At 37.9% G+C, this 26,327-nt stretch overlaps 1 protein-coding gene across 4 annotated transcripts in view; it reads left to right on the forward strand.

Annotated features, from left to right (window-relative positions):
• The window catches only part of RAPH1 (Ras association (RalGDS/AF-6) and pleckstrin homology domains 1), an 87,204-nt gene that overhangs the window by 11,728 nt on the left and 49,149 nt on the right, over positions 1-26,327 (forward strand). For 3 of the 4 annotated variants that reach the window (XM_032692974.1, XM_032692976.1, XM_032692977.1), the window contains exons 2-4: positions 20,220-20,339; positions 23,734-23,839; positions 24,697-25,214. In XM_032692974.1, coding sequence (XP_032548865.1) covers positions 20,220-20,339; positions 23,734-23,839; positions 24,697-25,214 — 744 coding nt within the window. Of the gene's footprint in view, positions 1-15,106; positions 15,145-20,219; positions 20,340-23,733; positions 23,840-24,696; positions 25,215-26,327 lie in introns of those variants that run through there. The other variant, XM_032692975.1, reaches the window with a different exon arrangement.

A 26,327-nucleotide genomic window follows, 5' to 3' on the forward strand; every position in this document is an offset into this window, starting at 1 on the left:
ACTTCAGCAGTTGTAAAGGCTTTTGCAGGACTTGGTAATGGAAAAATTCTAGTTTATGAAATTTAATTTTATTCATAATAAAATTTTGTAAAATTTTTTAACTGCTTTGTTGGTATCTTTCATGTGATGCTTACACAGCATGAACTGAACTTGTGGATGATTTCTGTGTTTAGACATAACATTGTTAACTATCTTTTGTTTGTTGGTTTTTACCTATATCCTGTGGTTATTTTGGATGCAGCATCTAAAATATTTTGCATAGTGGTGTCAACAAGCACAGGGGATTTTTCTAAACTTTTCCTTTTAGCTCTATTAAAAGTTTGGGTTGTCCTTGATCTGATTTTAAGTCTGATTTTTGTCTCACCCTAACCTGAAAAATCAATTTGGCAATTAATGTCTCAATCTTCCATTCTATAAAAAATAAGGCTACAATAGAAATGCTCAGGGATTCTTGAGCCTAGATATCTAACTGAGACATGGGTGGATGCTTTTATGAAATGGCTCGTGTTCATTTGACCTAAAAAACTGTTGCTTTGAGTTATGTCAAATCCTTTCAGCCACTGAGTCACAAATAATATTCAGTCTCTTTTTTCCTAATACGTCCATGTGCTATGAAAATTCCAATGTCTTCTCTGTTTCAGAGTGGACACTATTATGGCCCTTTATTACTTTATCTTAAAAGCCCAAAGTTAATGTCCCTCATTTACACTAAAAACAACCAACCTGTCTTTTATCAGGCCGTGGTATGCAAAACCATTTTTCTCATTAAAGATTTACATCTAAAGGCTAATGTAGTGCAATCTCTGTCACATTGCTAGGACTATTCCTGAAAAGCATTGATGGAAGTGTTCCTGGATGCTTAGAATCAAAAAGCACTGATCATGTTTTACTGAAGTTAGACTACCTGTTTTAAAATTAGATTTCATTGTTTGTTGGCTTTATTGATGTGTCGTACCAGTTGAAGACCTGGAGTTCCACCTTGCCCTAGTTTTCCAACTTTTAAGAAGATCCTTATCTGTCAGGAACCAAACTGTTTTCTTACAGTGTTAGGTCTACTTTTACTATTGAGTAGGAGAGAGGAGATTAATGTCATGGGATACCTTGACAAAAGAGCTTCATTTCTAGCTGCAGGACTGTGTTCTCTACCCACCTCTCTCGCCCATGCTTTAGAATTAGTAAGAGAACTGCTTGCTGTGTTGTAAATGGATGGTGAGATGCCCTGACCTGTGTGAATGCACTTTAACATGCTGCCTGTGAAGGAAAAGGAGAAAGAAAAAGATGTGGTGATTTATTGGTAGGAGCTGTAATATCTCGTTTTTATGATGGAAAGATATCTCCAATTCTGAAGGGTGAAGATGGATGAGTCCATCACCTGTAGAGATTTGAGGACCTCCAGAGAAGCAGTTCCATTTCATTCCAGTGTTCCCCTCCTGCTGAAGGAAGGATGTGTGGCACTATCAAATGCAATATTCCCTTACAGTCTGGACTTGGACCCTGGCATAAATAATTCATAAATAAGGAATTTAATTTTATGTTTTATTAGTTATAAGCTACCTTTACTGCAGAGATGTGTTGGGTTGCAGGGAGAATGTGCAGAAAGCTCCTTGTGGAATTTATAACTCTGCAAAAACAGTTTTCTTTTTTGGCTTGTAAACCTGTTCTTATTTGTTACAAGCTGGCCCTTTAGAGTATGCTAGGCTGTAGCTCCTATCAGCAAAACTTTATAAATCCCTTGGAAAGATAATGGGAAGAAGTTGCCAGCAAGACTTAGACCTGAATGGGCGTTTAAAGGTCTGAAGGAAGATAAAAAACTGATAAAAGCCGTGAAATAATTTTTTTAGGCTTCATTGTAAATCCTTTCATGGTGGTGCTGCTTTAATTTGATTCAGCTTGAGATAGAGATCTAAGACTCAAGCATAAAAGTATTTTCCACAAAAAATGAAACTAAAAAAATCTTCAACCAGTTCACACCTCACTGTTAGCAATCCAAGGAAATGAGACTGTAGGCTAATGGAACGTGCCACAAACTTCTGCATCTGCATAAACTTTTTCACAGTGCAGTAGACAAACACAACATGGAAATTATTTTCATTTTAAATGTTGAAATGGTAAGGAATTAAGAGACTCATTGTAATGAGGCTTTTAAACTGGTCACAGTCACCTATATTTTAAATAGCTACTTTTGCTGCTTTGTGCTTCATTTTGTCTGCAGCGAATTAATGCAGATCAGTTCTTTCTTGCCAACCCTTGTCCTTAACAAGATGTGAATGTGGTCCAAATAATTAGCATTTCTAGTGTCACAAATGACATTTCTTATACAGTGTGGTCAACTCAGCTGCTTTAGCAGGAAAAATAGTCGTTGTGGTACACATTATACTTTCAGTGTTGTGTTCTGTAGTTTATTCATCTGGCTCAGTCCTTAGAGAGGTCTTTATACCAAAGAAGATATGTTTCAGGAAACAAAAATAATTGTTCTTTTTTTCAGAAAAAACTTTACTCAGAGGCTTGCCAAATTTTTACACAGCTGTTAAGATGATATAATGCTTTTTTTGGTTTGACTAAGGTTGCAAATATGAACTTCCTTCCTCCTGCATTTGTAATTATTCTAACAGTGTGCAGAATTTATTATAAATCTCTCCCAAATTTCTGCAGAGGGAGAGTATCTATGAAATGCTTACAGACTTCAACATGCAGTTTATATTTGCTTATGAAATGGGTGACCTAATTTTCTGTGAGTTACATACAACCTCTTCCCCTAGTCCTGCCAAAAGAATGTATGTCTAGAATAAGAGTTTGTCTTGGTTTCATATGGTAGGAAAATCATCAGTTGTGAGAACTCTTGACCAGAATACCCTTAGTCCTGGGAGGAGTTCACCGTGGTTAAGTTGCAACAGAGCATACTTGGTCACACTTCAAAAATGGGCTCAGAGTGGACAGTGGGTTCTGTTCTGTTTGTATATGTCAGATATTCCTGTATTTGTTGTGAGCTGTATTTCCTGCTGCTTTCCAAATTATGCTGAAGGAAATGACAGCACTGGCCATCAGCCTTGTGGACACAGGCTGAAGTATTTTGGAAAGGAACTGAGCAGCAATACTGTAAACTGAGGTTGTAATTTGCCTTGGGAAGGGCATGGCTCTTTGAGCATGATGCAAACTCAGTTTGGAATATGGAATTAAGCTCGTTTTTAGCCCTGATTTTCTAACTAAATTTTCATGCTTAGAAATTGTATCTAATTTTTTTCATACGAAGACATGAATTTTTATGTTCTGTAGAAAAAATGATGATTGTGTTAATAATAATGTAGCACATCTATGAAAGTTTTGTGTTTTTTAAACAGTATTGTAGTATCAATACGGCTGTAAAAGGTGTTCTTACATTTTGTTGTTTTTTGATGTTTAAACAATATCTTGGTAGCGTCATTAGATTTGTATCAGGGAAAGGTGAAGGAATTAAAATATCCGGCTAGTTAAGAAAAATAATCTATAAATTAGTCTTCTAAAGATTGAGCCTTGGTGGCTTCTGGTATTAAGCTGTGATGGCAAAAAAAACCAGGAACATTTGTTTCTTGATGAACAGGTACTTACTGGAAGTTATCTAAAATTTGTGTTGGACTCTCAGTGATATAACAAATAATAAGAAATGCAGTATATAAGTTTCATGATGCGCTTTAGATGATTTCAACAGCAACAAGCTGTTTGTGCAGAATACCATGAGAAACTGTAACCACAGCCAGGAGTATAGTTGGCTGGTACCCTTGTTTGAGTACTGAGCTCTGTACAATTCTTATAACCAAAAATTTCCAAGACATCGTTTGTGTTAGGGAAACCTTAAGAGTGTCCTAGAGAAATATGTCTGTGCTGAACAAGGACAATGGGAAGTGGTCATTCTCCCTTCTCTAGAAAACAGAATACAGGGTCCTTTTCCATCCTTTTCCATAAGAGAAAAATGATTACAAACACTGAAAAAATGAAGATTTGGTATAGTTGCAGTCAGGGTTCCATTTAAAAACTTAGAACTAAGGTATTCAGGGATGTACAGCAGAGTTCTTGTGAATACTTTTGTCACCAAGTAAAGGTGTAGCAGAACAGATTTTGAAAGTGTCACTCCAGAGTAATTCTGCAGTCTTGACTCTGGCAACGTGGTGAAAAGATTAAAAAATTTGCCTGAGTTACTCCAGACTTAGCTTGGCACTGTTATTTTCTGGTCATTACACAGAATTTTGTGAGCCCTTATTATTCCTTGCTTGGAATTATGAGTGATTTTTTTAATTTTTTTTTTTTTTTTTTTTTTTTTAGGTATTAAGTAATGTCCCAGTATTCTTGTGAAAGAAGTTGAATTTGGGTATTTCTGAAAATATTATGATATGACATGAACCATTCATGCTCTTCTGCACAAACTCCCACCCGCCTGCCCAAAGAGAAAGTGCAAAACGCCAAAACACAGATGTAGTTTTATAAATACTAACTTATAAAACTACAGATGTAGTTTTATTAGCATGTAAGGGTTTCTAAAGTGCGTACTGTAGTCTGGAAGGCTGTAAATAATGTAGGAGGAAGGTGCTCTGTTGCCTGAAGCTGGTCCCCCGTTTCTCTGTCCCATGGCTGGCACCAGTCAGAGGCTGAGCTGTGTGCTGGTGGTGCTGGCAATTGTGCATTCTCAGCTGAATGGAGCTGTGTGCAAACTTTAGACCAAATGTGAACTTGTGTGTCGTGACTTAATTTTTGTTTGAAGGCAGCAGAGTATTTCTTACACCGACAGGAAAGGCAGCCTGTATCAGCTAGCTAATGTATGGGTCAGAAAAATTGAAGTGACTTGAACTTCATGGAATTGGTAGTAAACTGCACAGTTGCAACTGTACCCAATGAGAGATTCATGGACTAAAGCATTAAACGCTTGTAATAAAAAATACAAGCTTTGAATATGCTTGTAGATAAAGTAATTTATTGAGTCTTGTCATTTTACTCATTTGGTAAAAACTGATCCAGTTTTAACATAAATGCAAATTCAGCAAAATTATAACTATTTTTCAATGTCATACATATGTGTTTGCATGTGCTCTACAGAGCATTTGAAAATCTTTGAGCTAATGGGAAAGGTGGCATTTTCTATTTCTTGTTGAACTTAAGAACGTAAGCAAAATGCTTGAATCTTTCACAGCACGTTCAGAGCTAGAAATGGAGTCACAGGTTACGCTGTGCCTGTCACAGGTAAAGTTGCTGCTGCCAAAAAGGGGAAGTCCCACTTGTTTCTTTCTCCATCCCATCTCCCAGCTCTCTGGTGTGAACTCAAAAGAGTGTGTTGGCTCTAATATTTGTCCAGTCACAGGCTAATCTATTTCTGCTTGCTAACTCAGCAGAAAGGCTGCTTTGCTGTTTGGAGTGTTGAGTGAATTTTCTGATGGTTTAGAAGGTTGACAAGGCTCAGTTGTGTTCTGGAGCAAAGTGCTAATGGATGGAGGGTTGGGGACTTCTTCCTTTTCATGACAGCAATGAGGTATTAGGCTGGCTCAAGCTTTAATGTCTAAGTTGTTATTTTAAATTGTGGCATTGGGAGCTTAAAAAAAAAAAAGACATCAGGAAAGCTTGTAGAGACATTTTTCCAAAAACTCCTTTGAAAAGGACAGTTGACCCTGGAATAGAGAGAAAGATTAGTTTATAATTTTAGTGCTTCTGAGTGAGTTGTCTCAGTGTTTTCTAAATGCAAAGGAAACCTCCATCCAAAATGTGTTGTGGTTTTTTTGATACCCTGCAGCACTTAAATGGCAATAACAATAATAAATTGACTGCATTTCTCAAATGCTTTGCTAAAAATAAATGTGTGTAGATTTACCCAGGTGATAATAGCTGAAGGTGTATTTGATGAATGCGCTGACCATGCAGACCATGCAGGTAGGAGGTGGGCTGCCCCTTTGCCATTGCCATGTTTCTGAGAATAGGTCAAGGGGAAGGATTTGGTGTTGGAAGTACCGTAACATTTTGGTGCTCAGCTTCTTCCTCTGAACAGGCAGTATATTTATCCCAGGAGAGGATAGGAAGGAAGAAGGAGGAAGTGTGTGCTGCAGCCCCTCCTTTCCTATGTGACTGGGACTGTTGGGTGTGCACAGCCCAGTGTGTGCTTCTAGGTGAATTTGTTTCTGAAGGGGCAAGCGCAAATGATCACCACCTTCAGCGTGTCACACAACCTGCTCCCAGCTTTGCTTTTCGTGGGAAACTTGAATGTGATCTGTGGGAATTATTTTGAACGTTATTCCCCTGTGTATCTTGAGAATTAGGCAGGCTGTGTTCACCTCTGACTTTTTACTAAGTAGCATGTTCCAAATAAATCCACTGTGATGGAGGAGAGTCTCTGTGGCTGTCAGAGTGGCAGCCAAAGAGTAGCTGCTATCAAAAGAAATAATCCTGCCTTTTGCTGCTGAGGATTCTGGGGGAAGGTGCTCTGTGCTAAAGCCCATGAGCCATCCTGTAGAGATCCATCCTTAATTTCTTGAAGGCTGCCAGGACTCTTGATGTTTACAATTCAGTTGTGATAGGAGGGTGTCTGTCCCCAGATTGATTAATTCCACGGAGTATCTGATTCTTGTCCCTGCTGTGTTTCTCAGCATGGAAATGAGACTAGTGTATAGCATTTTTCAGTCAGTGTGACCCTTGCTAAGTAGTCCTGATGTTTAAAGAAGCTCATTCATTTTTCTTGTATTTAAAAAAAAAGTTGCATGGAAAACAAGTACTGTGTTAATTTAAGATGGCTTTATATTAATCTGATCTAAAAAGCATTACTATTAAAAACTTTTTTGTAAACTTTAAAGTTATTTGTCAGCCTTTGCTATTCATTTTTATTTTCATCTAAATCTACCTTACCTTTATCACAGCATCAAATTTGGATGAAAGACAAGAATAATTGAATACTGAGTGACAGAATTTCCAAGCCTATTTGTAAGCAAAATGTAAAGTGAAACATAATGCACAGCATATATGTGACTGTGTAGTAACTGCTCTCAGCCACCTGCTTAGGATTATCCATCACTGAATTAAAAATCTCATTTGTTTAAAAGTTTGGGGGAAGATAATTTCTGGAGAAAAATTTGAAACTTACATTCATAGTTGCAATAGCAAAACACTCTATTGTCTTTAGTTTTGATATGCAAGAAGAGTTCCATTTACGAAGCTACCAAGTGTGGTGGCAGCAGACTTAACAGTAGTTGTTTATGTGACTCAGTTGCTGAGCTGCTTAGACAAGGCCTCTGCAGCTTAGGATCTGAACAGCATTTCTTAGGAATGCTAGCCTAATCCCATGAATTTAAATACTTCTGTTTAAAGTCCTCCTTTAACAAGACCCAGCTGTCAGCCCCATCTTCCATGGTTGTTCTACTGTATAGAAATTTCATGTTCGCTTCCTCAGTGGCATAACTTACACTGTCTTTTTTCCTTTTTGCTTGGAAGCTGATTTCCTTACTTTTTCAGGACTGTGGCTTTAAAACATTGATTCTGTTTTAAATATTTACATTTGGTCTTACTCTCGAGGCAATTAAATTCTAGATAAAGTCCTTTGGTATGCATCAGTTGGTGTTAACTGGCTTTTGGACTTCCTTAACCTTTGACATAGCAAAACTTTGTGGGTTTTTTATGTTGAGACTGCTTTCTTGCTGTAAGTGCTTTTTTTTCCCATGGTGTAGTATCCAGAACCAGTGTTTTTCCCCCCATCCTCCCTCACTCTCTGCTACCAAAATTTATTTAGAAACCAAATTAATGCAGCTTTTCAGTATGAACATACATCTTTAGAGCACATCTTGAGTATACGAAATGAATTTTAGAAAAATTTTAATTAGTTTCAGGAGGCTTATAAACTAGAGATTAAGGTCAGCGCTCAGTAGGCAATGTGTAGATTCCTGTTAGCAGTCTGTGACAAATTTCATAGCTTTATACCTCCAACTGCTGATACTGATTTATTATGTGGACTTCTTTGTTTAAGATCATTAAACCACCCTTCCAGAGAAGAGGTGTTGAATTGACAGTAGAAGCAAAATACCAAGTGAAGAAAGTATTAAAAAGAAAAAAAATGCAGTGAGAAGTGTTGTCAGTTTGTTGTTTTTTTGAGGTGGGGTTGGTTTGGTTAGGTTTGGTTTTTGGGGGGTTGGGATTTTTTTGTGGGTTTTTTTGTTTGTTTTGTTTTGGTTTTTTTTATTTTATTTTTTGATAGGGGATTTTTGTATTTTAGAAACTTGATAGAGAGTTTTTCAGTGACATTCTACTAAAATGGCAAATAAGAATTAAGTTGTATTCTCAGCCTTTATCAGTGATGAGCATATCTTTCTGGATCTGCTCAAGACTTTCTCCTCTTCAGCAATTTGTACAGACTTTACTAGAGAATAGTGGTGATGAAATTGTTAGACTTTGCATCCAGCTCAACCAGGTGTCTCTCAGAAGTTGCCCTGTGGATTGAGTTCACTTCTGGAACAGCTTCTCTTACTTTTTGAGGAGAAAAAGAGAAGAAGGGTTGAGCGAGTGTAGGACTTGCTTCAAGTGATTTTTTTATTTTTTCCTCACCTGCTGGAGTTCTCAAAATACAGCTTGGATTCTTACAGTATCAACAAGGAAAACAGTGAATTGCAGTTTACACAGCAGGAAGTTGGCTTTCTGTCTTGTTATTGCATGTGAGGTTTATGGGGATCTGAAATTGTGCTTAATCACCTGCAAGACCCAAGGGAAGATGCTGATAAACTACTCTCCTGGAGCTGTGATTCTCCTGCAGTTCTGAGATTCATAAACCTGTTTTTCCACCCCTATATCCACATAGTGCAGAACTTGTCTGTACTTTCTCCTTTCCATGCTACATAGTTGCTCCCAAATTTCATTGTGTGTCAAGGACCCCTTCAACCTACGTGCCTCACATCACTGCCCAGTGAGCAGTGTTGTTTTACTGCCAAGCCATCCCCTCCCTTTTCCTTTCATAGAAAACTGCCCCGTTCATGCAAACTTCCAGTCTTGACTGCTAGGACTCATCTCTGTCCAGAGCCCCACATCAGTCTTTCTTCTGGATTCACAGGGCTCTCTGGAGCCCTGGTCTCTCTGCTCTGCTCTCTTGAGACAGCCCTTCAAAGCCTCCCACAACACAGCTTTTCCATGGAAAAATCTCTCCTTACATACTATTCCTTTCTTCTCTGTTAATGCCATGGTGCAGTACTGTACATCCCTTTCCCCCCCTTCACCTACCTCTCACACTCAATAGAGACACATCCTTTTGTGCAGAGGTTGGTCATGAAGCAAAGGGTGATTCTTACAGTTTGCAATGAAGTCAGAGGATGAAAGTTGACTGCCAATTGTAATACTTAATCTGGTCTCACTAGTGGCTTAGAATATAGAATATAAAATTAATTGAGCCAGGTAGTCTGTTGTTTAGATATGTTTATTTTTTGTTTAAGGCAGTGTTGTTCTTTTGCTCAGTTTGTTAGAAGTGGGTTTGAAGTAGATCAGGTGTCTTCTAAATTGTATATACTTTTTCCTTCTAAGATAATGTTTCAACCAAAAGATTATTTTGCTATTCATCTTCTAAACATTTTTTTCCATATAGTGTCTCTTTAATATAATGCTATTTTGTAATGGCTAGCTATAAACAACAGAATGTGTTGATTCATAAATGCTAAGAATGAAACACCTATGTACTTTAGATGTATCAAACATTCATTTGTGGGTTTTCTGAAAAATACGGTTGTGGGGTTTGATTTTTTTTTTCTGTTTTTTTTCTGGAGAAGGTACTTCTAGCTATAGTGAAATGCAGCTCTTCACAGTGTAATCTTAATTCTTACCAGGAATCCTAAATCCACTTCCAGCCTACTGCAGCTGTGGTTAGTGTAAAGAATATATACCCTGATACAAAAGTTCATAGAAGCAACCTGAGAAGAACGTTGGTTATTTATCATAGCTGAAGCATTACTTGTCCAGTTTTTGAGCCATAGTTCATAGGCTGTCACCAGGTCCTTGTTGAAAGGGATTTGGCAACTGCTTCTGAGTGTAGAGGGTACCCCTATCATACAGACTGCCAGAGTCTGCTGTGGTATCTTAAGTGAGCATTGGCATAGTGATTATTTTTAACCTTTGAGAGAGTCCCTTGAGCAAAAATTAGTTTTTAACTATACCAAAGCATAGAGTAGCTCAGAATCTTATGAGGAAATGCTCTCACCTGCATTGTAATTTGACTTGTGATCTAAGTGATTTAGATCATTCATTTATACCATTTCCTGTAAGCACTGTTAAGATGTCCAGCTATTACAGCTAGTTGACAGTTACTTGCTTTATTTTACTTTCTTATAGTTGAAAGACAGCCTAGTGTATGTGTAAAAATTAGGGAGTTTCGAGTATTTATTCCTGGTGGAAAAAGACCCTGTACAGGCATAATAGACTGGTCTATAAAGGGATGTGATTTTTATAGTGATTGGTTGGCTAGTGCTTCTTCTCCAGTGCAGGGTGAGTCTGGAAGTGCTGTTGTTAGCCTGGTTATAGTTATTATTGGTCCACAGCTACAATAATGTTTGAATATTAGCTGGAATCTTTGCATAAGGCCAAATATTATAACAAAATTCATAATTAATCTGCTGATGGAGAAGAGAAACTACATAATCTTTTCTGGAATGGATGAAGTTGCAAGAGGCAAGTAAGCTCATAAAAATCAGTTTATTCTGTGCCTTCTAGTGCTTGGTTATTTTAGTGTTGGTAGTGAAGTGGTTTCCTTTAAATGCAGCTGGTTTTGAGTGTTTTTCACTGCCCATTAAGTTTAACTATGGCTATATATGAAGCCATTCTCTCATGTCTTGTCTCTTCTCACGTATTGCACACCTACAGCCCCTTCATGCAGTTTCTCGCATGTTGGTTCAGTCACCTGCTGATCCTGAATTGAGAAGTTTCCCATTCACCAAGTTTCCTTACCAACTGCACTGGCATAGAAGTACCTCTTGTTGCATTGTCTGCAAATAGAATGGTTAATGCAACCTGCATTTTGAACAGCAAGGACAGGGATGGAACTGTATCCTGCCCGAGAGGGAAGAAATTAGATCTGTATCATAAAAAGGTGTTTTTCTCACATCTCAGTTGAAGCCTTCTTTTGAAGGCTGTTGTGTGGCCCTCCCACAGAACAAGACAGTCTTCATTTTCTTGTGTGTTATTGCTTGGTTTTGATTTTTTTTTTTCCTTCTATAATAATTCAGTCAACATTGACAACTACATTTCAACCTATGACAGTAATAAAGCTTAACTGGAGTATGAAACCTTTTATGGACTTCTAGCTGCCTTTTGTCAAGGTTGCAGATGCTCCAAGATATTTGTATTTTATTTATAATAAAAATGCATCCTTTGTCTACTTGCCACTTGTATTTTAAAAATATTATTTATGTAAAAAACAATTATTTACAGATACACGCTTCTTGAAGTTACTGAGTTACTTCTTAGTTCTTGAAGAGCTAAGTAACTTAGTTCTGCTTCTCGTTCTGCATCAACTTGTTTATGTTTGTTATTCTTCTTTTGGACATCATTCCAAAGCTAAAACTGAGTGCAAAGAGATGCTGCAGTAGTGTTTGTGTTATGATAACCACATAATGAAGATTCTGGAAAATTGGAGTTAATGTAGTTTCTAAGTGCATATCGACCTACTGAAGACAGACTGTACAATGAAAATTCTTTAGTCTTAGCTGGTAAGACTAGGATGTTGACTCCTGCAACTAATGAATGTCATTGTTTTACAAAACACTTATATTTTATCCTCTGAAAAATGTTTTAGCTAAAGCAACTTTTGTTTTTATGAACTAAGTACTTTTTTGTAGCTGTCTTCAGGTTGTCTTCATAAAGAGTGTTCAGTGAGATATAAGGATGCTCTTTCTATGGGAATTAATTTACTGTCCACTTGGGCACTCTGGCTGGAATCTTGGTTCAGGAAATGGGATACAATTATTGATAAAGCCCCTTCTTTTCAAGGGAGCATCTGTTTGGCTAGATATGAGTCAGGCACTGAAATATATTGGAGGGAATAAAGGTTTTACTGTGTGCCTTCTCAACAGTGCAAATTTCAAATAGAGTTAGATTCTTCTGTAGATGTTTTGGTAATTTTGGTGCATCCTTTATCTCACAGGAAACAACATTTTATAACTGTGTACTTCAGTATACAAGGAGGCACCCTTTGGAGACTAATTTAAAATTTCAGGCTGCACTTATGGAAAGCTAGAGTCAATATAAACAGTAATAATAGTACAAAGACAACTTAAAACCAGAAACCAACCCTGTGGAATACAGGGTATTCTGCTTGATGCACTTTGCATGTTACATCTCTCTTAAAGCTTTCAAACAAAGAAGGGATGGATGGGTAGGTGTTTTGTGGGTGGTTTTGCTGTGGCACATCAGAATCGTTTCCCATTGTTAGAAATCAAGATGATGAAGTAAACATTCTGATATCTTCAGTTTGCTTATTTCAGGAAATTGTGGGTGCTTGTGTCAACTAAAGTTAGAGGGGGAGTGTGTAAGTTCTGATTAAATACAAAGGGAGCTGCAGAGGATATGAATATGGAGAATAATATTTTTCTATTTCTTCATCCTGCTAGCCAAGAAGAGCTTTATGCTTTCATATTTGTGTTGTCTGTGAATAACACTGTGTTGTCAGATCCCTGTTTAACACAGTTTGCTTCGTTCTAAAGATCTGGTGCTGAATCTGTGGAAGACTGGGGAGCAACTGTGGGATGTTTGACTTTCCTGGTTAGAATCAACAGGGGTAGTTGTTGAACAGCCTCTTAGAACCTGACAGGGATAACAGTGCTCTCATGAACAGCACCAAGTTTAAAAAAATCTGTATTTACTGTATACAGCATTGATGTATTTTGGGGGATTCCAGAAGCAGTGAGACAACTTGCTTTGATGTTACCATCTGATAACTGATTAAAACTTTTTTCTTCTTTCAGTTGCTTTTTCAAACAATCGTTTCATTAGCAGTTGCTAAAATGTAAGTTATGCGTTCCCTTGTGTTGCAATAAATATTTATATTACAAACTTACAAACAATGGAAAGAAAAATATTTTTATGAGCTTAGTGAAAAGGTTGTTGTTTGACTGGACTTAAAATACAGCTACAGGCAAAAGCAAGTTCTTGTACAGGCATGTGCTTAATTTTAAGAGTGGAGTTAGAAATGCTGTGTATGTTTTTGACTGAATAACTGTTACTTTCAGCAGCCGTTAGTTGATCTTTTAATAAAACTCTGGCCTGTCTGCAATTCAAAACATGCATATTCAGACACGAATGTTTCTTTTCTGTGGTTTCAAAGATGCATTCTTGCACAGATCGGTGGGTAAGGGAGGGAATATTGTGGGCTGTCCAGTTTTGCATCTCTCAGCTAAACCTGAAAATAAGACCATACAGTGAGGATGCCTGGTTTTCATACTTGCTGGATTTCTGCAATCTAGACCAGCTGCCTGATATAAAGTAAAAGTCTTAAAAAAAAAAAAAGCAAAACAAATATGCACAAACTGCACATTGCTTTTAAAACTCTTTCAGTATATTCTGGAATTGTTTTCCTTCTCCCAGTTGCTCTGAATAAGTTTTGTGCGTTTCATGGTCTGCTCTTGACTTCCTCTGTTTGAAGAACAGTATTTATTGCTAAAGTACAATGCCTTATTTCAGTTTGGAAGAACAGCTTAAAGAACCCATGTGCGTAAATATTTGTTCCTTTTTTTGCCAGCCCTATTCCCAAGTTGGTACTAATTAGTTTATTTTAAAAAATAAGTATGAAATTAAAAAAAAACAATTTTCCAGAGCAATGCTAAGTCCCTTGCTTCCTTAATAGTTGGAATGCAGTTGAGATGGACAGGACAGATCAATTGAATTGTGACAGATAATGTGCTGATGTAAGGAAATCATCCTTCATGAGTTGAGGAGTAAGGGAAAGAAGGGCTGGAAACAGATAGTAGACTTGAATCCAATCTACTGAGCCAGTATTGAGATGCATTAGTAATAATGAATGCTTCACACACCGTAAATGTATCTTCAGTCTGTTGATGTGTGACTATTTTTTCCTGGGTCTTACATTGCTGTCCAGGATCTCAAGAGGTCACCCACAGTATTTCAGTGTATTGGTTATAAGAGGTCTCTTTGCTTTTAATGAAGTGTGTTTTCACCTTGTTTTGTGACTACAAGTCTGGAAAACTATTGCCTGTAGCATGGTTAAAAAAAAAAAAACAAACTCAAAGTTGGCTCCAAATAGTATATTGAAGCAGGCTTTCACTTGACATAAGATTTTTTGATTTGGGACATTTTGAATTTGAATTTTTTGGCTGACAGATTTGTATCTCAGTTTTTGAATTTGAGAGGCATTGGAATGTTTGTGTACTGCAGGAGCCTTGGGATGTATTACCTATGCTATTTGAAGCTCAAAGAAAACAAATGCTCTTTTGTTCAGCTTTTCATCTAGATTACTCTTAATGTAAACTGGGTTATAGAACATTGGATAATGCACAAAGAGTTTCCCCTAACTTTCTAATCCCCCTCCAAATATCTTTTTCAGGAGTAGTTATTTTCAGAATACTTTATACTTACTAAGAAGAAAGATGGACATACTAAAGCAAATGATCTGCACTGTATCACTGGCTTAGTGTGCTGCTTATTAAATTTAAAGGAGAAATGCTGGTGCCAGTTATACCATGAGACTCTTATTTTTAATGAAAAACGCACTAGAATTGACTGGTCCCTGTCATGTGGACAGAGCAGTAATATGAAACAAATAATGTATATGCTTAAACTACCTTTCATTATTTACCGTGACTTTAATAAAATATATAGAAACATGGAATATGGATGCGGGCTTTGGCCGTCATTTTTGTGAAAGCATTTCAATTTTTTTTTTCTGTTTAAGAAACCTTTTTCTTTAAGCAGTCAGGTGAATAAATATTAGACAAGAAAAACTGCTAGAATCTTACTCTTGAAATTATGTGTGCACACTGTGCCTAGGTGCTTGTACAGTATATGACTGTAGTGTTCTGCCACATACAACTTCTTAAATGGATACTGTCACAATGACACAGGAACGATCACAAATGAGGCAACTTCGACTTCCAGATGAGGTGCAGACAGAGTATGTTTCCCAAACCAGAATACGCAATGCAGTTCCTTTTGGTTCCTGAGGTTAGCTTTTAAAATGCAGAAAACCAGTTACTTCTTGAGATGGTGTTTTGAACATTTGTGTATTGTCTGCTGCATCCTTATAATAGCTTTGTAACAAATTCCATAGTTGTTTTTAGGAAGCAAATCCTTAGTTCAGGAATAAGCATGAGCTTGTAGAAGCTTGTATTTAAATAATAAGAAAGGTTGGGGGTGAAAACATCAGTTGCCTGAAAGATGGTATGTTTTCATTTTAGGTTTTTATGCTGTCAGTTGTTTTTGAATACACTAAAGTATCTCTAGTTCAAAATTCTAATTACAGCGCTTCTGCAATTATAGTGAATAAACACATTCTTGTAGCTGACCCTTTAAGCACATTGGTGTTGCCAGTTGGACACAGAATTCTATTATTATTTCTCTTATGATCTTTCCATAACTAATTACTTGTGGTATACACAAATCCTGCAGCTTGATTCTTTTCTATCTGGGGTTTTTTTCAGTGCCGAGTGTTTTTATTAGAAGGAGATATTGTTAATGTAGTAAAGATTTCTGCTGTCTTGAACTGGGTTGATTTGAGGTAGGAACTACTGTCTTAACATGCAAGCGTGCAGAATGGGGTCTCAGCGAGTAAAGTTTTGATTATAACTTAACTCTGTCCCAAAGCTGTTGTTTTCTGATGACAACTGTTTCTTAGTTTCAGAGTTCTGCAGTGGTTTGAAATGAAAATGTCAGAATGGTCTATTTGAAGCTTTCCATCTTTCCTCATGTGTTTTAACATGACATGATCTAATGATTGTCCTGGTGTACTAAAAGCTACAATGGCTTGTATAAGAATCAGCTTGAAAGAGTTAATTTTTCTTTTTTTTTTCTCCCTAAATTATTGGTGAGGGGGTTTTTTACAGTGTAATTTAACATAGTAGGTTATGATTAAATGTTGCAATGGGTAACTTCTAATGAAAGCCTTAACAGTTTTTCATAGATAAAATAGAGTATACTGTGTTTCATGCATTTAAATGTGAACAAACCTAATGAACTGTTTTGGAAACTTGATAGCTGATTTACAGTGATTGTGAGTCTGCCTGTTTAAATAGCATTTCAAACAGATAATACAGACTGTCACAGTGTGTAGCTGATAATGAAATAGTGCATAGACCACACTTCAGTGCAGAAGGCCTTACTTGCATACAGAAGACTGTACTGTATTGGTACTGTATTTTATCTAGGTATCCCATAATGATGCTGCTCATTTTCATTATGTTCTATTCTGACAAACACTCAAACTGAATAGGAGGTGAAGTGTTGAAAAATAACTTGAATCCTAAAGTTCCTTTGGTACTTGATCTGGTGTGAGCTAAGCAGAAACAAAAGCTACTTAAACTCTGCTACCCTGCAAATGCTTTAGGAATGCGAGTGGCTTACTTTAGGGTATCACGTTAGAACAATTACCCCTTTTCCATTTTGTACATCTGATTTAGTTCTAAATGACTCCTTTAACAAAAAAGCCCAACACAACACAACAAAACACACACAACCTCCCACTCTTTATACTTATACCATTTTTCTTTCTTGTTATAAAGAAAGATGTTGTATCCTTAGAAAGGTATGATAACTCCCAGTTAGGTATGATGTGCTAAAGCATGGTGTGCGGTTACTGTGATCAACAGCAGCGAGAAAGAAAATGGTTGTAAAAGGCAAATTTAAAGTTTTTAATTGGAATGTGTACTCTTTTATAAGTTGTTAATGTTTTGAGTGCTTATGTCAAAAATTCAGATACTGTTTTCTGAGCATTTTGTCTCTGCCTTGATTTGTTGAATTAATTCTTTAATTAATGTCCTTTGGGATATCTTCTGGTAGTGGAATTGTGCTAAGACAAACTCCTTTTACAGAACTAGCACGTTAATATTAGCTATTTCTTAAGTGAGACACTGTCCTCTGTGTGCCTTTTGCAAGTAAATGTTGACAGGCTCATAGGAAATGCAGCTGACGTTAGGAAGCTTGGGTGGGGACTACAAGGAACTGGCAAATACTAGAGGGTTTAGTGCCAGACATGCTGACACAACAGTACTTCACTGGTAGAAGTTTTCTTTAGGCTGCTAATTCTGTCTTCAGAGTAACTGGAATTAAAGCAGCGTCTCTGATGCCAAGTTAAAATAGTTAAAGCAACAGTTTATGGGAAATTGAGAATGTTTTCCACATCTCAGATCCTCAGAAATATTAGTAAAAAGAGCAAGCTCCTCTCTTAATGAAAGCATGAGTTATGAACTGTGCCATAGAAAGAATCCACTGCAAAACAGGTCTCATCTAACTGTAGATCATCAAAAATAGCTCAAAGAAGGAAAGGCTAGCAGTGTAAAGTATCCATAAATACTGAGCTCTGACTGTTTTATATCATAGTTTCCATTTATTTGATTTGCCAATTCATTGCCATATTTTGTAAGGCACCCTTTAATAACTTCCTTTAGCTTTCAAATAAAAATCCTTTATTTTAAGTGTATATAGACACTGGAAAATACTATGTTGTCAAATGATGCAGTCTTGGTGGAAGGATGCAGCTCTATTACATAAGTATATTGGGTTTGTGTTTTTTTATAATTTCAGCATCACCCTTAGATGTTAGGAAGAGCTTCCTTTCATTTCTTAGAGTGCAGAACTCAAAGCAAGTGTTGGAAGAAAGGAGCTTCAGATGGTGAATTTAATTTGTTCAGCATTGGCGCAGTGCAGTGTGCCATGACAAGTCAGCTTTAATATTATTACCCCTTTGAAGGTAGGCAGCTGCATTGTGCTCTGCCACTAAAGTAGAATCTCAGTAGTGGACTGAAGCAGCTTTGCCTACAGTGACTGGATGGCAGTATCTTGCATCCATGGGAGGCATTGGCTTTTGCTGACCTCAGAATTATGGATCACCTCTAAAGTTTCCTATTCCCTGACAGTTTTATCAAGAGAAAGTGAAAAGCAATATATAAATATAAGGAAAGACTGTTTTTAAATCATGGAGGTATTTTTGCATGAACAACTGTCATATAAAGTGAAAAATAGATTGAACAGTTTTTTCTGATATCACCTATATCTTCTTTCATAACATTCCTTATCAGTTCAACTCTGCAACACTGTTATGTCTTTCAGGCTAAGATTCGTCTTTTCCTGAAGACTAGCATTTAGAAAGATTGTTTTTAAGTCTATGAAATTTAAAACGGTGTTTTCAGAAAGCTATGTAGCAAACAACTATGTGGCCCATGACTTTGACAAGTTGGAGGACTGGGCAATCACCATCCACACAAAGTTCAACAAGGGAAAGTGCCAGAATCTGCACTTGGGCTGGGGCAACTCCAGATGTACGTACAGACTGGGGAATGAGATGCTGGAAAGCAGAGCTGTGGAAAGGGACCTGGAGGTCCTGGTTGATGGCAGGTTGAATATGGGCCAGCAGTGCCCTGGCAGCCAGGAGGGCCAACCATGTCCTGGGGGGCATCAGGCAAAGCATCACCAACCGGGTGAGGGAGGGGACTGTCCTACTCTGCTCTGCACTGGGGCTGCCTCACCTTGAATATTGTGGCAATTTTGGGCACTACAATATAAGAAAGATATTAAGCCATTAGAGAGTGTCCAAAGGAGGGCAATGAAGATGGGGAAGGGCCTTGAGGGGAAACCAGTGAGTAGTGGCTGAGGTCACTGGGTCTGTTCAGCCTGGAGAAGAGGAGACTGAGGGGAGACCTCATTGCAGTTACAACTTTCTTGTGAGGGGAAGAGGAGGGGCAGGCACTCAGAAACTGTCACTGGTCTCCTTTCTGTGGTGCCCAGTGACAGGACCCAAGGGAATGGCCTGAAGCTGTGTCAGGGGAGGTTTAGTTTTGATATTAGGAAAAAGTTCTTCCCCCAGAGGGTGGTTGGGCACTGGAACAGGTTCCTCAGGGAAGTGGTCACAGCACCAAGCCTGACAGAGTTCAAGAAGCATTTGGACTATACTTTCAGGCACATGGTGTGACTCTTGGGGAGGATCCTGTGCAGGGCCAGGAGTTGGACTCAATGATCCTTGTGGGTCCCTTCCAACTCAGCATACACTGTGATTCTTTGACTTGACTAAATCAAGGTGTACAACTCACCATTCATTTTTTTTTTTGCTCTTGGTGGTGATCTGTTCTCAACTGGCTCTGGACGTTCTATAGCACATCTCCAGGATTTACTCTTTTGTGCTGCCTGATAGCTCCCAAATTGTTACCTAGTTCGTTGCGCCGCCCGCCGCCCCCCTGCCCCAAGGATGTTCTGAACCAGATCTTGGCTTTATTGGTGTGTATGTACCCAGAAAGGCACGTGTGTCTTAGCTCCATAGAAGGGGCTGGAGGACATGTTTGGAGAAAAGAATAGAGGCTTGCTTAACAAAAGGTTAATTTTCTTTGGGGTAATAAGAGTTAAACTTTAGAGAACATTAAGTCTTTATCTTGGTTACAGCTTTGTTGAATGAAGGAGGATCTGATAAATGTTACAGTGATTCTTTGCTTCCAGGGAGGAGTTTCTTTTGTTGAATAAAAATTGTGCAGTATCACTGAACTGATCTGGTCAGTGTCCAAGATTTAAACTGTCTCAGGGGATGTATTGCTGACATTCTCTGTGGCCTGTTTAGGTATTTCTGTTTACGGATGTGTAGAGTGATCTATTTGCAGTGCAGTGAGACTGCACTTCCTGTGGGTTGAATGGTGTTGCTTAACTGTGGTCAGCTGAATTCCTTGGACAAGAGTTGGATTTTTGTAATGTAATGTCAATATATTTTGCCAACAATAGCTGGCAGTGAATGCACATGCAAGGCTAGCATGAAATAATTTCTGATGGTGTATTAAAAATTGTGAACTCTGTTCTTAATCTTTTTCTACATGGTTCTGACAAAAGTAAGCTGAAAAAATGGCTTTGTAATTATCCATTGCAACTTTCATACTAAGTCTTCACTAGTGAGCAGGATAATAAACTGTGAATGTATGCAGTTTTTAGAAAGGTAATGGACAGACGTGCTTTGACTTCAGAATACTTTTTCAGAAACATAGTAGCTGACACCAGTTTTCTTAGGCACTGATAAGAAAATTTGAGTGTCAAATTTTATTTTTTTTCAGATGGAGCAATTGTCAGATGAAGAGCTTGACCATGGTGCAGAAGAAGATAGTGATAAGGAAGACCAGGATCTGGACAAGATGTTTGGGGCCTGGCTGGGCGAACTGGACAAACTCACACAGGTGAGGGGTATTTCAAACATCTTACTGAAGTATTATGGTTCTTTTCAGTTGGATGCTACCTGCTCAGCGCTGCTGCTTGCAGCAAAGTAAACTTTAGCCTGTGATCAGTTTTAAAAGTTTGTAAATTGGCTTCTTTTCCCCATCTCAAGGTTGTTAAATTTATTTTTCACAACCTTCTAGTTTGGCCTTCCCCAAAGGGTATGATTCCTTCCGGAAACTACGGCATTGGTATTTTGTGCTTGTGTATATAAAGAAACATGGACTTTAGCTGACTAGAGATAGGCTGTGTCTCCAAACGTGGTTTGACGTTGTCCAGCTGTGACAGCATTTATTTGTTGTACCTGAACAGCAATAAGGAACAGGAAATAGTGAACATTGCCACGCATGACATGGTAAAGTGACCTGATACACCCTAGAGGACTCATCATTGTTCCAGAGTACTCTTCGTGCATCAGAGAAGCAGCTGATAGGACATCTTCTTTTGGCACTTCCAGCTTTCCGGTGCTTTTCCTTTCCTTCACAAACAGCTCTTGCATTTTGCCTGGTATGCCTGTCCTGGGGTGATAGACCATTTCTCTGTGACTGCTTGCGGGGGTTTTCCAGCTCTGTGAGCTGGCCCTCCTGAATAGCATATTTAATCTTCTCCTTGTTTTTCGTGTGGAATTAAGCAAAGGTATGGTAACTGAAGTTTCATTAAGCTAGAGAAGAGGCAGTTTTTCTCATCTTCATCTTAACCCAAAGACTGAAGGGAAATTGAGCTATTGACAACAGAATTTCAGATTCAGGCTCATCTCTGAATCTGGTTAAATTTCTGCCTGCAGGTTCTAAATGTATATAGCATATAGGGGAAAGTAATTTTTTTCTGAACTTGTACATGCAGGGCAATAAAGAATCTTGCTTTTTGAAATGAATGGAAGAGTATGACATGAATGTGTATATATTAATTCTTCCTGTGTTTTTAACTTTGTATGAAGGATTTTTAGTGATAAGTGAAAACCATTTTTGAAGGTTTGGGCTTTGTAAATCACTTTGAGTGAGGATCTTCACAGAAGGGCACAGTGGGTAATTGGTCTTGAACCTCTTATTCTCTGCCCTGTTTTTTTCAAGTCTAGCAGCCTAGAAATATAAGCATATTTTATTTGGGGGTTATAGCTACACTGTTGATGTGCAGATTTCAGGGTCATGTCTCAATTTGTAGCTGGTCCATGCAAAGTTTTTAAAACCTACTAATGGGTAGTTAATAGGAGACCCACATTGTTTCTCACCTTCATATTGCTCTTCAACACAGTCTGCAACATAGGCTGACAGTTGCCCTTCTATCTTTTGCAACTATTGAGAAATGACATTTCCCCCAAAACTTTGACCTCATATTGTTTTGTATAAGCAAGTTCATGGAGTTAGTTGTGTCTCAGTTTATTTGGAAAATGATCAGGTCTTGATGCAGCCCTAATGAAGTCCCAATAAAGAGGAGTGATTAGAGTTAATGAGATCTAAAGTGCATTCTCCTGTAGTCTCAGCATTTGTTGCTGTTTATCAGCTGGACTTCCAAGAGCAGTAGGAGATCCTGAGATCCTTGAACTTTAACTTCCTTTTTAGATTTCATAAATGTTTACTTTAAGGGGATTTAAAGTAAGACCCAGATTCCTCTCCAAATGTAAGTGCTTTTTTAAAGGTTTGAAATTGTTAAAATACCCATGAGATCACTGGAATTCACTTTGCCCTCTTTAACTGTTGGTCTAACAAAAGCATTATAAAACGAAGTCACAAATCTGCAGCGTGTGTGAGCTGTGTTTGGCACAGTGGATTAACGTTTATACTGCTTAAGTTGTCCTACTCTATGGTACAGGTTAAAGGAAGGAAATCTTACCTTGCTTCTCATGTTTATTCAGAACTAAGCTTTTTGTTGCTATTTCAGTTTTTAGCAGTTCTCCAAAATGCTGTTTGAGCAATGTAATGTATTATGGAGAATGTGCTTCAGGTAACAGTGAGAGAATATCACATGTATTTTCAAGGAGGTGAAATAACTTTGTTGTTATTAAGGTCAGTAAAACACATTTTAGATATTTTTAACCAGGATAGATTTGCTTTACAGCACATCTTTTGTAACAATCTGTGGATTCAGTCTGAAGGAATGAGCCCTAACTTGCATCTTCTGTCTCCAGGGTTATAGATAGATTTTTCCAACACCCCCCCCCCTCTGCTATTCTGTCTGGGACAACACCTAAGCTTCATCAGAGGTGAGGTTCTTGCCATCTGGTGGAAGACAAGGCTTCATCACTGTCTTCTCATTAAGTGATGATTGACTCACTAATTGATTTTGGGAGCTGGGGGAGGGGATTAAGTTTGGGCTAGGCTGAGGAAAGAAGGGAGTTCAGTGAGAATAAATATTAGGGGAAAAAATAGTGCATTTCATTTTTTAACAAAGGCTTGAGTAGAGATATAGAAAATGAAAATAAAAAGCTTAGGTGAGAAACTTTATTCTATTGGAGCTTTTCCTTCAGACAAGCATATCTTCAGAAAATCTTTATCAGTACAAGCACTGCTTCATTTCAGACGTTCTGCGGGCCTGTTGAGCTTCAGTGGTGGCCAGAGCTGGATTCCCCATGTAACACTTGCCACTCCAGGAGCAGCAGCTGCTGGCCCTCTCATGTACCTCTTGGGTCACCAGCTGGGCCACAGTGCCCTACTGCTTGCTACTTACACAAATCCCGGTATTTATTATAGCATTATATATTGAACCCACATTAGCCTTCATAACATAACAATTCAAGATTAGAAATAAAAAAGTGTCTCTTTTTTTAACCTATACTAGTTTTTCTAAAAAAAAGTTCCTACATAAACTGACTAGGGATTGCTTTCACAATTTAACATTGTTCACAGGAAAGGCTCATTGAAAAAAAGTCTGAATTTAGCCAATTTAAAATCCCTTTTAATAAAATAGAATTCTTCATTGAATGTTTTTATGTGCTTATACCATGATTATGCTCATAAGCTAATGATGCATATCTTAGGGTATCACAGGCTGAATGTGTTTAGATCCTTACCCAGTTTGCTGCAGAGAAATTGTTACAGCTAAGCCAGCTGCCTGTGTTTCAAATGAGCTAGTATGTAACACCACTTAAAAAACCATGTGGAATATGCTTCCTTCCTTTGATTCAGCAAAAACCAGAATGTGTTTAACGCCTTTTCTTTATTGCATATCTGAAGCTAAATCTCTGTTGTATGACGATGTATGTTTTCAGTCTAAAGCCTGAAAAGGAGGGTTGGGTTTTTTTATGTGCCAGGAGATTTTGAAAAATTTCTCTTGGAGAAGATGAATTCTCATTCATCTTAAAGATTTGCTTGTCCAATTCCACGTCAAAATTTATTTTGCCCTTTTTTTGATCTTTTTCAGAGTTTGGATACGGACAAGCCTGTGGCACCGGTGAAGAGATCACCTCTCCGTCAGGAAACCAATCTTGCCAACTTCTCATATCGCTTCTCCATGTACAATTTGAACGGTTTGTTGAATTATTTACCCATCAAATATTAGTTTAAGAAAAAACCCCTTATTCCAGCCACAAATGAAAACAGGTTAAAATATAAGAGCATTTGAGTACACTTCTAGCTGAAGTGAGAACATATTTACTGAAGGCATTGCTTTCTGATGCCAGAATTTTGAGTATACTGAAACAGTATCTATTTTATAGCACCTAGTGTCTGAGAACTGCAGTCTAGTATTTCTACAGAAAAGCATGTTCTGGGGTCTGGTCTCATGGAAGAATGAATTAATGTGTATCTGTTAACCAGGAAGAAAGAGCATCTTGCTTCATGGAACAGGGTGCAGGAATATAGATACAGAATGCTTTCACATTAAACAAAAATCGTATTTTTTGTTGTCTTAAAATAGCTTCCCCTGGTTGTAATACAGAAAACCTTAATTTAAAAGCTTGAAAATATATATATAGTTTTTTGTTTGTTTGTTTGTTTTTAAAGCAGTTGCGTTGCTTTTGCAATTTAGAAAATGTTTAGCAAAACACCTGCACTTTTTTTAAAAGCTGAGGCATGATGCTCTGCAGATGTATTTTTAAATCGGTTCACAGGAAAGCAGTTTTAACTTCTCAAACATAATCTGCACACTCATAGATTTCTTTTGCTGGCAAATGTGTTTAACCTAAATTGTGTGAAAGGTGCACTGGTCAAGAGTAGTAGTGCAAATGAACTTCTGCTTAACAGTGAACAGAGATCTTGCAATACAGATGGGAAAAGAAAATGCTGCTTCCTTTTCTTCCTTACCCTAACTGTTAGATTTGATAACATAAAGTGAAGAGTTGCAAATGAAATCTCTGCAAATACTGACAACTGTTGTTTGTTGCAGAAGCCCTGAATCAGGGGGAGACTGTGGATCTGGATGCCCTCATGGCTGATCTCTGTTCCATAGAACAGGAGCTGAGCAGCATCGGGTCTCATTCGGCAAACAATGCTGCAGTGAAACGTCCTGCCACAGAATCCAAAACTCAGAAACCACCTGCTAGTCGACCTTCTACTAAGCACGGCAGCATGAAAGGATTATCCTCCTCCTCTGGTAAGGTGACTAAACCATCACATGCCAACGTGTCTTTGGATGACATCACCGCACAGCTAGAGAAGGCCTCTTTGAGCATGGATGAGGCAGCCCAACAGTCCATTGCAGAAGACACCAAACCAGCAGTTACTGCTCAGCACAGGAGGACAGCATCTGCTGGCACAGTGAGTGATGCTGAGGTGCGCTCGATCAGTAACTCCTCCCGCTCCAGCATGACCTCTGCAGCTTCCAGCATGGACTCCTTGGATATCGATAAGGTGACGAGACCTCAGGAACTGGACTTGACGTCACAGGGGCAACCAATCACTGAGGTAGAGTGTCACTAATTCAAGATTTTTGTTCGGTTTGGGTTTTTTTCTTCATACTTAGACACCCCACCCCACCTCCCATGGTAAAACTCCTAGCTAAACATCTGCAGCACAGCAGGGTTGATTAAAGACTAAGATTGCTAATTGCATGGGCTGCACTTGCTGTAGCTGCTGCTTTCTCTGGTTTTGGTTCTGTCTGCAAGGCAGCTCTTCTTTCAAAGAATGTGTTTTGGTTTTGGTTTTTTTAAGAGCTTTCCGCATTTCTTGTTCCTCCTAAGCCAACCATGCATTTTAATTTTTTTTTGTAGTTAATATTTTTATTCTAAGTAAGTCTCATATATTGCTTTTAATTTAAATCTGAGGAGTGCACATCTGTGGAAAAAAGAAAGTACAATTGAAAAACTGCATTCCTGTTACAGTACAGTTAATACCTCAAACACATGCAGCAATTTCTGAATGCCTCTCTGGAGCTATACTATACTAATAATTTGCTGCTACTTAATATTCTCGTTTAATGTGTGACAGGGAGACCTCCTTGAAAAAATGCACAAAACAACTGGGCTGCAATACAACAATAGCAGATGTTAATTTGGGATTTTGGTGCCTTGACGTGTCTTAACGAGCAAGGCTACTTCAGTAAAAAAAGCCAGTTTGGTGAACATTGAAAGTGCTGGTTACTCGTGAGGGGAAATGGGAAAAATGTTTTAGTGAATTTTGAAAACTTAAACTAGGAACTATCTTGTAGAAATATTCTCTGAAACAGAAATCTGACCTGTTCAAATGTCAGTTGTACTAATATGCATGTTCCCTTTGACGAGAGAAAACTGGAACAAGCTGAGTTTATTCTAATCAATAATTAACACTAATTTGAATGAGCAGTGCTGAAAGCATGGTTCTACACATCTGCAGCAAAAGTTCATCTGGTGTAGAGTGAATGATGCAGGCTTAGTCTAATGATCAACTTATCAAGGTCACACTTCAGTTTAAATTTTTATTTGAGATGGTAAGAAATTAATGAATGATGGTTTAGTTTAACTTCCTTTTTGTGTAAAAAGTTGGTGTTCAATATGTTTTTACTGGAAATTTTTTGTATTGAGTAAATTAAAACATAGATAG

Source organism: Chiroxiphia lanceolata, chromosome 7 (assembly GCF_009829145.1).
Source record: "Chiroxiphia lanceolata isolate bChiLan1 chromosome 7, bChiLan1.pri, whole genome shotgun sequence".
Lineage (NCBI taxonomy): Eukaryota > Metazoa > Chordata > Aves > Passeriformes > Pipridae > Chiroxiphia > Chiroxiphia lanceolata.